The sequence below is a fragment of the Eublepharis macularius genome, chromosome 16 (genome assembly GCF_028583425.1).
Source record: "Eublepharis macularius isolate TG4126 chromosome 16, MPM_Emac_v1.0, whole genome shotgun sequence".
Classification (NCBI taxonomy): domain Eukaryota; kingdom Metazoa; phylum Chordata; class Lepidosauria; order Squamata; family Eublepharidae; genus Eublepharis; species Eublepharis macularius.
In genome coordinates this window covers 13257011-13271849 of record NC_072805.1, presented here as the reverse complement: position 1 = coordinate 13271849, position 14839 = coordinate 13257011, and the positions used below count along the sequence as shown (strand labels likewise).

Below are 14839 nucleotides of genomic sequence, written 5' to 3'. Positions count from 1 at the left end.
TCTCTAAAGGTGAAGTTAATCTGTATTCGGGATTTAATTCTGGGTGAGCGTGCCAGTCTGTCTTGTATCACCAGGTGTCTCAAATCTGTCAACCTGGGTTCTTGCTTTAGTTAAGCAGCCAAGATTAGACAGATCCCTGTAGTCTCTTGTGATTATTTTGCATTGTGTAGCTATCTTATTCAGTCATGCCAGAACTCTGGAATTTCTATACCTGCTCATGGATGACAGAGAGCAGGAATTCCATTAGAATACTGCCTAACCTGCTTCCAAGCGATAATCTTTGCTGAGCATGTGGGGGGGGGGGTGTTCCTTGTTTGGGGTAGTTCAGGATTCCATGACCTCCCATGACCATAATGGGGTTGCCTCAAAATATTTCTGACCCTGTATATGTAGCTGGATCTGGGGTTCTGCTCTGGATGTGGTGTTGTTGGGGTAGGAGTGTGCCATCGTGGCAGTGGTGGGATAGGGGGTGGGGAGAAGTAGACTGTGCAAGTAGCTACCTAGCAGAAGGTCAGCCCGTTTGGGGCAGATCATGGCCTGGAAGATACCTCCCCCCCCCTCCATTTACATCGCTCTCAGCTCCTTGGTGAGAGGAGAGTCCTAGAATGTCGGGGCTGGGGCATTACGATAGCACCTGAGGGCAGTGGCAGCTGAGTGCTCCGTTTGTGTCTGCAATCAGGTGAGCTGCCTTTGCATTGGGCTCTGTGGAGGGTGCGGAGGTAGTGCCAGAGGTGGACTGCACCTCTCTGCTTTTTGGAGCAGGCCTGCAACAGCCTCCCTTTTTTGTTATCAGCTGCTGGGCTGCAGGACGTGGAAAGCCTCATGGGAGCTTGGATGCAGAATTGGGGGTCATGAACCAAAGAGCCAGTTGTATATAGGAAAAAAGGGCAAATAGAAATATTTTAAATAAATGTCAAAGAAAAGGGAGCCAGGAAGTTAAGACTAAAAGAAATGCTATTTAAAATTGCTACTGCAAAGTCTTTGTGCTTTGTTATAAACCCCATCTTGGGGTGGTCTTCCATTCTCTGTGCATTCACAGATGTTGGGGTAAGAGTCATAGCATCAAATCTACAGCAGCAGCAACAATTTCTTAAGTTATTCTGGGAAACCTAATTCAAGGAGGCAAAACAGCGTCCAGCTCTACCTTGGTCTGTAAATGAGGCGCTCTGCGTGCAAAAGGATCTCTGCTGTTCTTGCAGTCATCATAATAGGCAATTCCTACCAAGGACCTGTGGCTGGAGAGTCCCTTTCTAGCTCTTGCACCACACCACCGTTGCTAGCACTCTTGTTGTCTTTTAAGTAAACCAAGGAGGAAGTAGACGATGCCCAGCTTCCTTTTGTGCTCCTTGCTTGCCTGCAGTAGCACTCAGCACAGCTGGGCAAACTGCTCAAAGGGTCCGTCATCCTGGAAAGCAGTGTGAACCGCATTTTCAGTGGGTTTAGGCCTCCATACCACACGTTCTGGTGGTGGGGGCTGCAGAGTTATATGGCTAGTTGCATCTGGATTGAATGGAGCAGGGTAGGCCCCTTTTAAGATTCGAGCATCAGCATTCTAGCTTAGCACGCACACTTCTCATTTTGGGGTAGGCTAATCCATTTACGTCCAGCTTACTGTTGGTAGCCTGGATGCTGCCTCCTGCCTTGTCACTGCCGATCATTGGCTCTAGTTGAAATACTTGTGTGTATGTAAGCTAATGCATCCTCCTCAGCAGCCAGAATTACTACAGTTGCTTTCAGCATGACAAAGGAAAGAAGCAGCTACCTGGTGTGGGGAAGCAGAGGCTAACTGGACTGTGGGGATGAGCGCACAGCACCCTTAAATGTCTCCCTCCTGCTGTTGGATGAGATTTGTGCTGTTTTTGCAGGCATCAGTCACCTGCCTGCCTGCCCAGTTTCCTCGCCCAGTTCTGTTGCTGTCCAAAGAGAGATGGCCGTTTTGGTCCCACTGTCTTCTTAAGCCCACCTGATTTCCCAGTCATGATTACTCTGTGAGACACACTCTCCCTTGCAACCTTGCTTGTCATAGACACTACACCAGGGTTTTATTTTTGGGAGAGAGAGAAGTGTTTAAAGAAGAAATCTGAAGATTATATCTGGGCCCTGATATTTAAGGACGTCCCACTCCCATGCCTACCTGACCACGGGGTTCATCTTGGAGGCTCTACTTTGGGTTCCCCCCCCCCATCTGAATCTGGATGGGTGGCAGCCTGAGAAAGGGCCTTCTTGGTAGTGGCACCAAAATTATGGAATTCCCTACTCAGGGAGATTAGTCTGTTCCTGTCTATCATCTGCCAGCACGTGAAGACTTCTCTAGCGTTCTTACTGACCCTCCCATCCATAAGGCTTTGTGTTTTGTTTTTAATTGTTTATATATATTTATGCATGGATATATTTCGCATTGTTTTCATGGGGTTTTTTTTTGGCCCCACTGGGGACCCTGTGCTGGGTGAGAAGGCAGCTTAAAAATGGTTCAAATAAAGTTAAAAGTATTCTGGATTGCAGTGGGTAACTCACCCTGTGATTTAAGCCCCCCCCCCCTTCACATTTTTATTGGGAAGATTTCCGTATAATATAACTTCCATTGTGTACTCTGGCTGACTTATAAAGGAAAACAAAAAAGACTGACCCCTACTCATGTGCCAGAGGTGTAATACAAAAACAGCAATAAAGCAAATATTAAAAGGATTGCATTTAACATTATAGCTCAAAATGGGTAAGGATAAAATACATTGTCTAGGCAAATAAATAATAATGTCTTCAGCCAGTTATACAGTAATACAAACACTCATCAAAATGGCCAAGCACACATTAAGTATAATGTGCATAATTAATTTTGATCTACAGTTGGGTTTTTGCTTCTCAGCAAGTGAGAAAAAAACAATTCTGCTGTTGAGATAGAGCCTTCTGTTTTAGTACTTTGGGCCTCCCTTTTTTCTTACCTGATCAGAGGAAACGGATATGTCGTTGTGGGTGGGGTAGGAACTGTTTCACTTCTATACTAATCTGGATGTTTTTGAATGCCAGCCAAATGGGATCACTGTATAAATGGAGACAAGGTCAGATTTCTCATACGGTACCATCTCTTACTTCCAAGTGTATTGATTTATTATCATCTCTTGTCATTTGCTCTTACTGAAGAGGCTGATCTTGTTATCTGCAGAATATTTTGCTTGAACTTCAGAGTAGAGATAGGACCCATCAACCTCTTTGATTTTCTTAGTGAGTGGGGTAGAAAGGCCGCCGTTGATACGTTCTGGAATCCGACTTGAACCCTTCTTATGAGCTTCTGCGTAGTGATGTCTAGGATTGTTGCAGCATTTGAAGAATGTTTGGCTGTGTTTGCTTTTTTCTTGAGCCCCTAATATGGATGACCATTCTCCCCTCCCCTCTGCAATTAGATGAGTTTGATGCCTATATCATCGTGTCCTTCGTCAATGCCACTCTGGTACTGTCTATTGGAGAAACGGTAGAGGAAGTGACGGACTCTGGATTCCTGGGCACCACACCCACCCTGTCCTGCTCATTGCTGGGGGATGACGCCTTGGTGCAAGTAAGGGTGCCTCTTATCCCCTTGTCCGTTCTCCGTTCCCCCCCCCGCTCCCCTTTCATTGTGTGTCTTCCAAGGCTTTCCCGATGTTTCAGCTCATCAGATGAAAACACTTTACCGTTTCAAGTGTTGTGCTGTTTTGCTGTGGTGATGTTGTCATCATCTTTACTCTGACTGGATAACTTCTTTCACTCCTTCTCCCTCGCCTCGTTCTGTCTTTAAAGACACTACACATACAAAACTGTTAGGAATACTGATCTGCAAGCAGGCAGGCTACAGGGAAAAGTTGTAGGATCACATCTGACCTTGAGATGGATGGGTTGTGAAAGTGAAGACCGATCAGCAAGTGAGGTGGCATTTTGGGGTTGTAATTGCTGTCACGGGGCTCAGCGGGCTTTTCCGTATGGGGTTTTTCCCCCATTGTTTCTGGCCCTGTGCAGCTTTGATGTATCGCCTGAGTTCTGTCTGCGTGGTCAAAATAACTCTGTTAGAATTGCTTCCCATACTCTTTCAGCTTCTGCACGGTGAAACTTGTGCATCTGCTGCAGAATGGATTCTCCTCTGGGTTTTCTGCTTTCTTCTCCCTGCACACATAACCAAGTTAAAAGATTTTTTTGGGCTGAATGTTTTCTTCAGTGTAAGCCCCGGCCCTGCTTTCCTCCCTCCCCTTTGTCCCCCTGAGTCCTGATTGGTTGAAAAGCCATGTGTAACCACACTCCCCCCCCCCCGCTCTTGGCCCTTGCCCTTTAAAAAAAAGTCATTATAGTTTGTGTTGTGTATGTATGCTAACCTCAGCTGTATGAAGTAAATCATTTCATCAACTCAAGGTATTTAGGATAACCTTTTTGTACAGGAGTCTCTTTGTTTCCTATTTTTTTAAAATAAACAACTTTTATTAATTATAAACAGAAACAATAACAATAAACATTAAATTGCCAATACATGGAGTAATATATTGGTTATACAAGCTTGCAGGTTTCGAAGAAAAACATTTAAAACACTTGCTTACTATAATTTGTAGTTCATATACCACAAGAATAAGTCACAGTATATTGTTTCCTATTTTTTTTAGTCCCCCCCCCCAATTTTAACAACATCACCTCAACATTATTTTTTTTAAAAAAAATTAAAAACTTTCAGTGTTGGAAAAACAACAACAACCCTGCAATGGCTAACAGAAACTCTGCAGAGAGCCCTGAATCCTGCTTAACATTTCAGCTTCTCTCCAGAATGCCTCAGCCAGTCAACACACAGAGATTTTGTTAAATTTGAGCTCATATTACAGCATCCAGTCATTGGCAAGAAAAAAACACAGGTTGGAGTAGGGGTTATCCACAACCCTCTCTAACGTCCAAACATTACAACGTTGTAATGCATGTGCAAAAAACAAAGTTCCCACGCTGATGAAACCGCTGACATTGTCTTCCCCACAAAAGCCACAGGAGAAATAAGGCATTTTTCTAAGTGTAAGAATAAAAACCAGACGACACCCTTTGACTCCCTCAAGTGCAGAATTATAGAAGCCCAGAGCAGATCTCATCTCATGGGCCACATAGCCAGAAAACTCACTGTAAGTGAGCATGCGTAAAAGCCGGTGGCTTGCTCTGATATAAGTGAAGGAAGAAGGCTTGTGTGACCCGTTCTTTGGGAGACAGCAGGAGCGTCTTCACATTTATTTTACTTATTTATTTAACTTATATCCTACCCTTCCTGCGAGTGGGCTCAGGGTGGCTTCCAACAATATTCCAATAAAGATACAATAAAAAACCCAGATAACACCGGGGGTGGGGTGTGTGTCAGGTGCCATTGATCAGGCTACTATAAAATCACTATAGACCACGGGCACCGCCATGATGTAAATCTGGGGTGGCTGCAGAAGGAGGGCATGGCGATCAGAAAGGGGGACACAAAGCTGGCTCCTAATCAAACGCCTGGCAGAACATCTCCGTCTTACACTTCTAACTATTTAGAAGGAATGGGCAGTTGGGCATTTTTCATGATTGTCTTTATAGTATCCCAGATGGAGCCTAGTAAGTTTTACTTGCATTGTTGACATAAGCCATGGAATTAGCTGCTAAGGCGATCCCTGTTTTTCTCCCTTCAGGTTTATCCTGATGGCATCAGGCATATCAGAGCAGATAAAAGAGTCAATGAGTGGAAAACGCCAGGCAAGAAAACTATTGTCAAGTGTGCTGTCAACCAGAGACAGGTGGTGATAGCGCTGACAGGTGGAGAACTCGTCTATTTTGAGATGGACCCGGTATGTGATCGAATGCCATCTGGAAATGTGATCTAGTCTCTGTAATGGCAAACAGAACAACTCTTCAGACATGCAGTTGCAACAGGGTTTGCGTAGAAAGTAGTTCTCGTCTGCATTTCAAGCAGAAGCTCTGTGTTGCCTTTTGCATTGTGAACAGTAATGGCAAATCTGTAAAGAGCCCTGTTAAAATGAACGGGAAGTTAAAAAAGATGTTGCTGCAGAGAGCAGTCTAAAATGTCATGTTTTTATTAAAAAGCTTATTTCGCTCACGTGCTGGTGTAGGGACATGTCCAGAGAAACTCCTACCACAGTAAACTAACCCGTGGTTTTTAGAGTGCTCCACAATTCTTCTGTTTCTTTTCCCAGCTGGAGTAGCAGAGGTGACTTCAGCATTAGATCTCAGTACCCTGTTACTACAGTGTAGGTCTGTCTTGAAACAGTGGGTGCTTTGTCAAAATGTGCATCTTCCCACACCAGTCAGGGCAGCTGAATGAATACACGGAAAGGAAGGAGATGTCTGCTGATGTGGTGTGCATGAGCTTGGCCAACGTCCCCCCTGGAGAACAGCGTTCCCGTTTCCTTGCAGTTGGGCTGGTGGACAACACCGTCCGCATCATTTCGCTCGACCCCTCGGTAAGTGCGGCTTGAATTCACTGTGTGTGTCTGTGTCTGTGTGTGTATCTTGTTCTTTGTGGCTGCTTACTGTAAAATTTGGTTTTAGAGTGGCAGGAGGTTCCAGGATGGCATCGTCACAGGGCTTGTTTTTCTAGATGAGGGAACAGCGGCAACTTCTTTTGGAGGCTTCTTTAACGGAATATACTTTCTCCGCAGAGTGCTTCTCAACTGGCAGTCTATGTAACACTGGTGGGGGAGCAAAAGTCTAGATGAGATGCGGGATTTTTTTTTTTAAACAATTACTGAGAATTCACTCTTCCTCGAGCCGCATCTCCACCTGCAAGTGTAACTCCTGGCTGATTCTGCTGGCCGTGGATTATCCATCTGTGACCTTTTGGCACGCTAGTAATAGCCTTGGATGTTCCTCCTAATCCTCCATTCCCCCTGCGCACCAGTAAGTGTGTTTGATGTGCTGCTTCCTGCCGACTCTACTTGGATCCAAGATGCTTCAGCCCCTGCCCTCATCCCCTCATCAGTTTAAGTCACAGCATTGTACCAATTCTCACAGCATCCAAAGAAGGCTGCGGGTGTGGTCTCCAAGTATATTTTAGTCAGCAGAGCCAGCCTACGTTTTCCAACCCATGAGTATGTATAGGAGTTCCATTTGTTGCTGGGTTAGACGCATGCCCCTTTCTTCTGTAGCTGGAACTCCACATCGTCTTCTTGGCTTCACCGTTGTCAACTGAGGTTGGGTTTGTGAACCCAGAAGTAAATATTAAACAAGAAACTTATTAATTTTAACTGAAGGTACATTCATGAATGAAACTTTGTCTTGTAACTTTTATGAGTCTATTTTATTTGTCTAGGAACTGATTATGAGCTATGTTATGATTTAATGTTTTACTTACATATCTATAACACCATTTACATCATTATGTAACTTAATCACTCCATTAGTAATTAAAATTATTATTTTTGTTTGTATTTTAAAGCCATAGCAATAAAGTAAACTTCCCACAATATATAATAATAAATAAATGTGTGCTGTCAAGTCACAACTGACTCATGGTGACCCCAGGACCATGGGGCTTTCAAGACAAGAGGGGGTTTGCCATGGCTACCTTTCTTGGGAAAAGTGGGCTTTTTGTTCCTATCGTAAATGGGACCCAGGTCTTTGACAAGAATGTTTGGTGGAATGTAAGTTATGAAAGGTGAAGCATTGCCCTAAGGGACAGACCCTCAATACTCGTGTGCACAGTTAGTGGCCTCAACAAGATGTATCTGTTTTGATCATATCATGTTGAAGGGTGGGAGAGCACATCCCCCCCCCCCCCGTATAAATGTTGGAACCTCAGGCAGGAGGCTTTGATCACCCCTTCTTGCCAAATACTGGCTGTGAATAGTTGGGGAGGTTTTTTTCACAGGAGGAGAAGTTCACGTGTACAGTTCTCCTCGTCTTTCCATCTGTCTTGCAAAGAGTGACGCGCCCTTTCTTCCGCAGGACTGTCTGCAGCCTTTGAGTATGCAAGCCCTTCCTGCCCAGCCAGAATCGCTGTGTATTGTTGAGATGGGCGGAGCTGAGAAGCAGGATGAGCTGGGGGAAAGGGGGTCCATTGGCTTCCTGTACCTGAACATTGGCTTGCAGGTAAGGAGTTGATTATCTAGTTCTCTTTGCAAATAATTCCTGCCTTAAAAGGAAGGAATCATTGCTGAGTACTTGTTACAGGGGACAGCACTGAAGTCATTGACCTTTGCCTTTCCGCCATTCCAAGTTCCAGACACCCCCATTCCATGCAGTAAAAATCTAGTCTTTTCTCCATTCTCTTTATATCTCTGCTCCATGTCCATGTCAGTTGCTCCCCTGAATTCTTGGGGCAAGGAAGTGGCTGAAGTTCCTTCTACTTTAAGGCAGGCTTGTACCCCAGCAGAAGCAGAACTATTCCGCTTCCTGTCTCTAATAGAGATCTTAATAGCGAGGGCTTGATGTGTGATCTACAGATAGATGGCTGTTGTGGGTTTTCCGGGCTGTATTGCCGTGGTCTTGGCATTGTAGTTCCTGACGTTTCGCCAGCAGCTGTGGCTGGCATCTTCAGAGGTGTAGCACCAAAAGACAGAAGTCAGAAGACAGAAGTTACTTCTGTCTTTTGGAGCTACACCTCTGAAGATGCCAGCCACAGCTGCTGGCGAAACGTCAGGAACTACAATGCCAAGACCACGCTAATACAGCCCGGAAAACCCACAACAGCCATCGTTCTCCGTCCGTGAAAGCCTTCGACAATACATCGATCTACAGATACTTTGCAGGCCATATTCTAAAAGGTCCCTGCCTCCTTTCTTAGTTCGTAAAAAGAACAAAGCACGCTTCACTCTGTGTCTGTATTTGATGATGCCACAATAGAAGCTGGGGAGGATCCAGCGCTGGAATTAGGAGGCGCAGAGATGTTGGCAGAGCACGGTCATGAACTCACGTGGGCCATCTTCTTTCTTCCTTTTCTCTCTGGGGTGCTGCTTGGCCTTCCCAATCCAGAACGGTGTACTGTTGAGAACTGTCCTTGATCCAGTCACTGGAGATCTTTCCGACACAAGAACCAGGTATCTTGGCTCTCGCCCTGTGAAACTCTTCCGGGTCCGCATGCAAGGACAAGAAGCGGTGAGTGAGGAGGGAGCTGGAAGGCAAGCGTGGAGTTTGGTTTCTTGGCCAGGTGAAAATAGGGGGCAGGGGAGGAACAAGCTAGAGACTTTTATGGACATCTGTGTGTTGGCCTGATGATGAACTTGGATCCATTTGCTTACAACTATATATTTTATTTGCCTCTGTGGCATATAGAAGAAACGTGTATGTTTCATAGTGGATATTTGTAATGAGGCAAATTTTGGGAGAAGAGGTGATCTCTCAGCCTGCTTCTCCAAACTATTAATGTGCAAGGAGGAAGCTCCCTGTATCTTTTATTGGGTCGGAGGAATCTACATCAGTTACATGCCTGACTCCTCCCCTTGTGGCACAGTTATTGTATAGAGGTGCTCTGGGACATAAATGTAACTGATTACATCGTGCAAAGTCTTGAAAGCTCTGTGGTTATGTCAGTATTGTGGATCAGCTGTTCTGAAACTACTATAGAGGGAGAAACTTGGCTGTGTGTGGGCAGATTTTGTGTGGTTGGAAAAGTGCTTAAACTAGAACTTGTCATGGTGGTGTGTCAGTCAGTGCAAGTCCTGTGTCCCAGTTTTGTGCCCTTTGTATGGTGTGTCTGTTGTCTCCATGTTCCTGAACTGTCAGTAATTCTGTGACCAGAACAAATTCTAATTTTTTTGCCAGTTGTACTGTTCAAGTCTTATATACTAATTTTGCTGAATGTTCAAAGTACTTCAGATAGGTTATACTTGAAATCCTTCCATCAGCCCTTTAGAATGTTTAAGAAGTCTTATCCTCATAATTGGTGGGCTGTGGCTGAGCATCTTTCCTAAGTACAACAGTGAGTTCATGGCTGAAGGAGAAATTAATTTAGGGATACCCCAGGTCTTAATGCCCATGTAACGCAAAAATTATCTCATGTACCTGGGGAAGCAGAATAATGCACACTGAATTGGCTCCAAGAAGCAAGAATCATGGCTAACCTGGCAGGCTTTTTTCCTCCTTCCCTAGTTTGTGGCTACTGAGCACTGCTTTGCTGATTTCATTGTGTTCATTCAGGTTTTCAATCTGGCAGCATTTGGTGATAAAGTTGTAAGGCATGTCCTTGGCATACTGGTTAGAATATGTTGAAGTTCATCCAGAAATTTCTCTCCTGCTTCTGGTTTTGGAGATGTGTTGGTGGATTGCCAGCATCATGGTTTTTGCTTTTGGGCTCTGCTGGGTTGGCCGAGGGGAGGGCCTTGGGCAGACGTCTTTCGTACACAATGTTTGGTTGAGATGGCTTGCCTCTTGCTTCCAGCTGAATTTGCTCTCTGTCCTCCTGGTCTAGGTGCTGGCCATGTCAAGTCGCTCATGGCTGAGCTATTCCTACCAGTCCCGCTTCCACTTGACCCCTCTCTCATACGAGACATTGGAGTTTGCTTCTGGCTTTGCCTCTGAACAGTGTCCAGAGGGCATTGTTGCCATCTCCACAAACACACTGAGGTATGTATCGGTGGAAAGGGAGGGGAGGGGGAAGAGTAACTGGGACCAGCATAAATCTACTTTCTGTCCCCAACTGCTGTGCCAGCAGGGGACTTGGTATTTGGAGAGATCTACGTATGCAGTAACAACATGTCAGAATCCTCTACAATGTGAAGTTGGTTCAGTGTGGTCTCCTTTGCAGACAGCTGCGCATGCAGCCCCTGTGTGTCATTCAGGCACACCTAGTCAGTCACTTGGAGGGGACTTTTACACACCACTGATGGCTAGGCAAGTGTGAAATGGCACAGTTGGTGAAGGCTCAAATTACTCCTCTGCTTTTCCTTTATGGCTGTCAAGTGTTTCTCAAATAGCACCCCTAATTTCCCAGCTCCACTCCCCAGTCATTGGTTCTGATTTCAGAGTGTGGTGGGCACTGGTCTTCAATATTGCATGGGGGTTGCCTGGCACTTGTAGGTACCAGCAGGACCTTGTAAAATAATTGTAAAATAAACCTGCTTATGCCCTCTGTTGTAGGAGTGGGGCAAGGTTCCCATTACTTGGTAGAAAACGTCCAGGATCGTATTAACTGCCAAATTCATCTTAGCACCATAGTTGACTGCCTATCAAGGAACTTGCATTGGTTGCCGGGGTGGGGGTGGGGCGATGGTTTGTCAGCCTCTAAAATCACTCCACTCCCCAAGATACAAGGACAGATGGACTCACGTTCTCGCTGTATCTGAAGTGGGCTGTGACTCACGAAAGCTCATACTCTGCAACAATTTAGTTGCTACTGGACTCTTTTTTTCTCTGGCTACAGACAGATTAACACAGCTACCTGTTTTAAAAATAGAAGCTTTTCTTTTAGTTCTGCTTCATCGGAGGAGAGTATTCTGTAGAGTTAGCTCTGCCGCTTACTCAGAGGGGTAGAACCATGCTAGTTTCCTTAAGCATGTCTCATGAATAGTTGGACAGTCTCATTTAGGGATGGCCCCCTCAGTTTTCTTTGAAAGGAACTTTTTAAATTCTGTTTGCATAATGGTGAGTATAGTGTCAGTAAATTGCAACTAGACTGTACCGACTGGCTGGAAGCAACACGTTGAGTGAGTGAGTGTGAGTCCTTCTGCTAACTTCTGATCACATTTTTGATCCCATAGAATTCTGGCATTAGAGAAGCTTGGAGCAGTCTTCAACCAAGTGGCCTTCCCCTTGCAATACACTCCCAGGAAGTTTGTCATTCACCCCGAGAGTAACAACTTGATCATCATTGAGACTGACCACAATGCTTACACAGAGGCCACAAAAGCCCAGCGGAAGCAGCAGATGGCGGAGGTAAAGGGAATGCTCCTGTGTGCCAACGGAAGAGCAGTGACCGCTAGATTCTATGACCCGGAGTTCTGTTTGCTTCAACACTGTGCTGGTAGACTCCATGCAGGCTATATGATGCTGGTGGGGGGCGGGGAGGGGGCAAATCTTTCCAGTTCCTTTGCTGGCTCCTTTTATGGCAAAGGCCCCTTAGCACTCATGGTCATGTCAGCTGGCAAAGCCAAGTGTTCCTTGACTTCTTGCGGAGGGAACTGCTTCTGGATATATCGTTGGTAACCTTGGCGAGAGGGGTACGTGTTGCCTAACTTTAATGTCATACCTTCTGACTGCCTGATCAGGAATGTCCAATTTGGAGTACTTCCTGTCATTTCACAGCTCAGTGTAAGTCGTGGATTCCACTTTCCTAGAGGATTTGTATTGCGTTGAACCAGGAGATGCTTCAGAAGCCTGGAATGTGACGAGAAGTTGAGAGTTCCCCCTCAGGGTTGTTCACTCACCTGCCGAGGAGGCACTGTCTTTCAGCCCTGTCCTCCCCTTGAAGGAAGGCACAGCCTGTGAGACTCTGGGAGGCACTGAGGGCTTCCTTCTGAATGAGACAGAGGTTCTCTGGGAGGATGCAAGACTCCCCCACCTCCCTGACTTGGCCTTAAATGAAGGTTGCCTGGAGGAAGATGCTTCCTGACCACCAGTGATGTTGCTGCCTTTTGAATTCCCCACCTGGCAGATTGGGGTGTGCCAGGCTCACGTGGAGGATGGTGAATCTCTCTAATAAGCGAGTGCTGTGGCTGGAGGTTACGGCACAAAGCAAGGAGGTGTGTGTGTAGGCAGTCGCATGCAGTTGGCTGAATGCAGACAGCTCTGGCTTCTTCTATAGGGATGATAAAGAGTACCTTTCACCCTGTTCTGTATTCTCTCTGCTTTCCCAGAGGGTTCATGCTCTAAGGCATCACACGAAAATACTCTGGCATTCTACCCTGCTGTTCTTTCTGGACAAAACGTCGCTCTTTGCCAATGCACTGATTACTTCGGTGTAACCTTATTGGCTTTTTGGTCAGACTGCTCTTCTCTGATCCTTTGTGTAAGAGTGTCATAGAAAGTGGTGATTTGTTCACTGTAATTTGAACATCGCGTGTGTGTGTTTGATTCCTCCATATCATAGGAAATGGTAGAAGCTGCAGGGGAGGATGAGAGGGAGCTGGCTGCAGAGATGGCGGCAGCATTTCTGAATGAGAACCTTCCGGAGTCTATCTTTGGTGCCCCAAAGGCAGGAAACGGGCAGTGGGCATCAGTCGTCAGGGTGATGAACCCCATCCAGGGCAACACTTTGGATCTAGTCCAGCTGGAGCAGAATGAAGCTGCCTTTAGGTAAGGAGGAGCCCGTGCCACGGAAGGGAAGGGCCTCTTTGAATACCGCCCCTTGTGCTGAATGGCTGACTGGAGCGTACGACTTGTCTGAGCATGCCCGGTAAATGCATCAGTCACAGAACGATTCCTGGCGTTGCCGTCAGACGGTAGCTGTGTCCATTCAAAAGAGCAAACTGCATATTTCCCCCCCTGAGAACATTCAGCACAATTGGATCATGATAGAGTAACGGACAGTCCAGGCACCTGTCTGTTGTTTGTGTTTAACAATGGTGTTTCTGTCCCGTACAAAGCGCTGAGGCTTTCCAGAAATCCTCTTCCTCCCTTTTTTTCTTCGAAAGGATCCTTTGCTGGGTCTGCCCAGAAGAGGCAGATCTGTTGATCCCTTTTCCAGTCACGCTCTGGATTGTCTCGTTCTCAGTGTGGCTGTGTGCCGCTTTGGCAACACTGGTGATGACTGGCATGTCCTGGTGGGAGTGGCGAAGGACCTGATCCTGAATCCCCGCTCAGTCGCCGGAGGGTTCGTCTACACCTACAAGCTGGTAAACAGTGGAGAGAAGCTGGAGTTCTTGCACAAGGTAAGTAAGTGCCTGATGGAGCTGGGCAGGGTGGGGTGGCGGCACGGGAAAGAGTAACCGCCAGCCTTCCTTAGAAGCGGCAGAGCACTGGGCAGGGTCCCGCCTCCTCTGTTCGCATGTTGCTTTCGCCTAGTCCGGGTTTGAGGCACGCTGTTGCTGCTGCGTAAGGGAGGGTGTCTGCATCTGCCACTCAAACTGCACTTGAAATGCAGAGATCCACCACTAAGTCAGACTAGAAGGACTAATGGTCTGACCTTGTAGAAGGCAACTGCATGTGATTGTATATAGAAAGATTTATATCCTATCTACCAAAGAAGTTCTTGAGTCAGCTGCAAAATCTGAATTTGGCTTATTTGACACTATCCAGACGTTTGGGAAATCGGTTCTCTGTCTGCTGGAGGCAGGCTGTTGAGAAGAGGGACTCCGCTGGGGCTTGACTAGCTGCCTTCTCCCTTCTGCATTGTGAATGGGAAGGATGGTCTGTTATTCTACAGTAGCAGCATCAGTCTTCAGACCGCTGGTGGCTCTGAGGCTCCTACAGCCTGCCAGTGGGCTCTCTGCTTCCCCTGCTAGTGCGCTGAGGGTGTTTCCCTGCCCATACTCATAGGAAGGAGTTGGCTGTCAAAAGCTTTGAGTTGGTTTTGCCGCAGTCCTTGGCATGAGTCTGTCCCGGTTGTCTAATACCCACTTCTCCTGTTCAGACCCCAGTAGAGGAGGTTCCTGCAGCTATTGCCCCCTTCCAAGGCCGAGTGCTAATCGGTGTGGGAAAACTGTTGCGTGTCTATGACTTGGGCAAGAAGAAGCTGCTCCGAAAATGTGAAAACAAGGTATTGCCTTTGGTCCTTGAACTGGGGAGCCTGAAGGGCAGGTTATTGTTCCGCCCACTTTGTTTTTCCTTCCTTGACACAAGCGAAAGGAAGCAGGACAGGAAGGGCTGCTTTGGTTTTCATTGCTGCCTCTGCCTGCACATTAGTTACTGTTGTTCATCTACCAAACAGTGTGGGCGTGTGCCACAGCTGCTTTCCTTTCTCCACCAGTGGAGGATATCCTTTTAACAC

The 14839-nt window shown here is 46.4% G+C and overlaps 1 protein-coding gene across 1 annotated transcript in view; it reads left to right on the top strand.

Moving 5' to 3' along the window:
- Window positions 1-14839, top strand: part of SF3B3 (splicing factor 3b subunit 3) — a 35252-nt gene that overhangs the window by 16049 nt on the left and 4364 nt on the right. Inside the window, exons 12-21 of the mRNA XM_055000364.1 lie at window positions 3399-3550; window positions 5652-5807; window positions 6285-6440; window positions 7924-8067; window positions 8950-9072; window positions 10385-10539; window positions 11673-11847; window positions 13001-13206; window positions 13625-13781; window positions 14483-14608. Coding sequence (XP_054856339.1) covers window positions 3399-3550; window positions 5652-5807; window positions 6285-6440; window positions 7924-8067; window positions 8950-9072; window positions 10385-10539; window positions 11673-11847; window positions 13001-13206; window positions 13625-13781; window positions 14483-14608 — 1550 coding nt within the window. The remainder of the gene's footprint in view (window positions 1-3398; window positions 3551-5651; window positions 5808-6284; window positions 6441-7923; window positions 8068-8949; window positions 9073-10384; window positions 10540-11672; window positions 11848-13000; window positions 13207-13624; window positions 13782-14482; window positions 14609-14839) is intronic.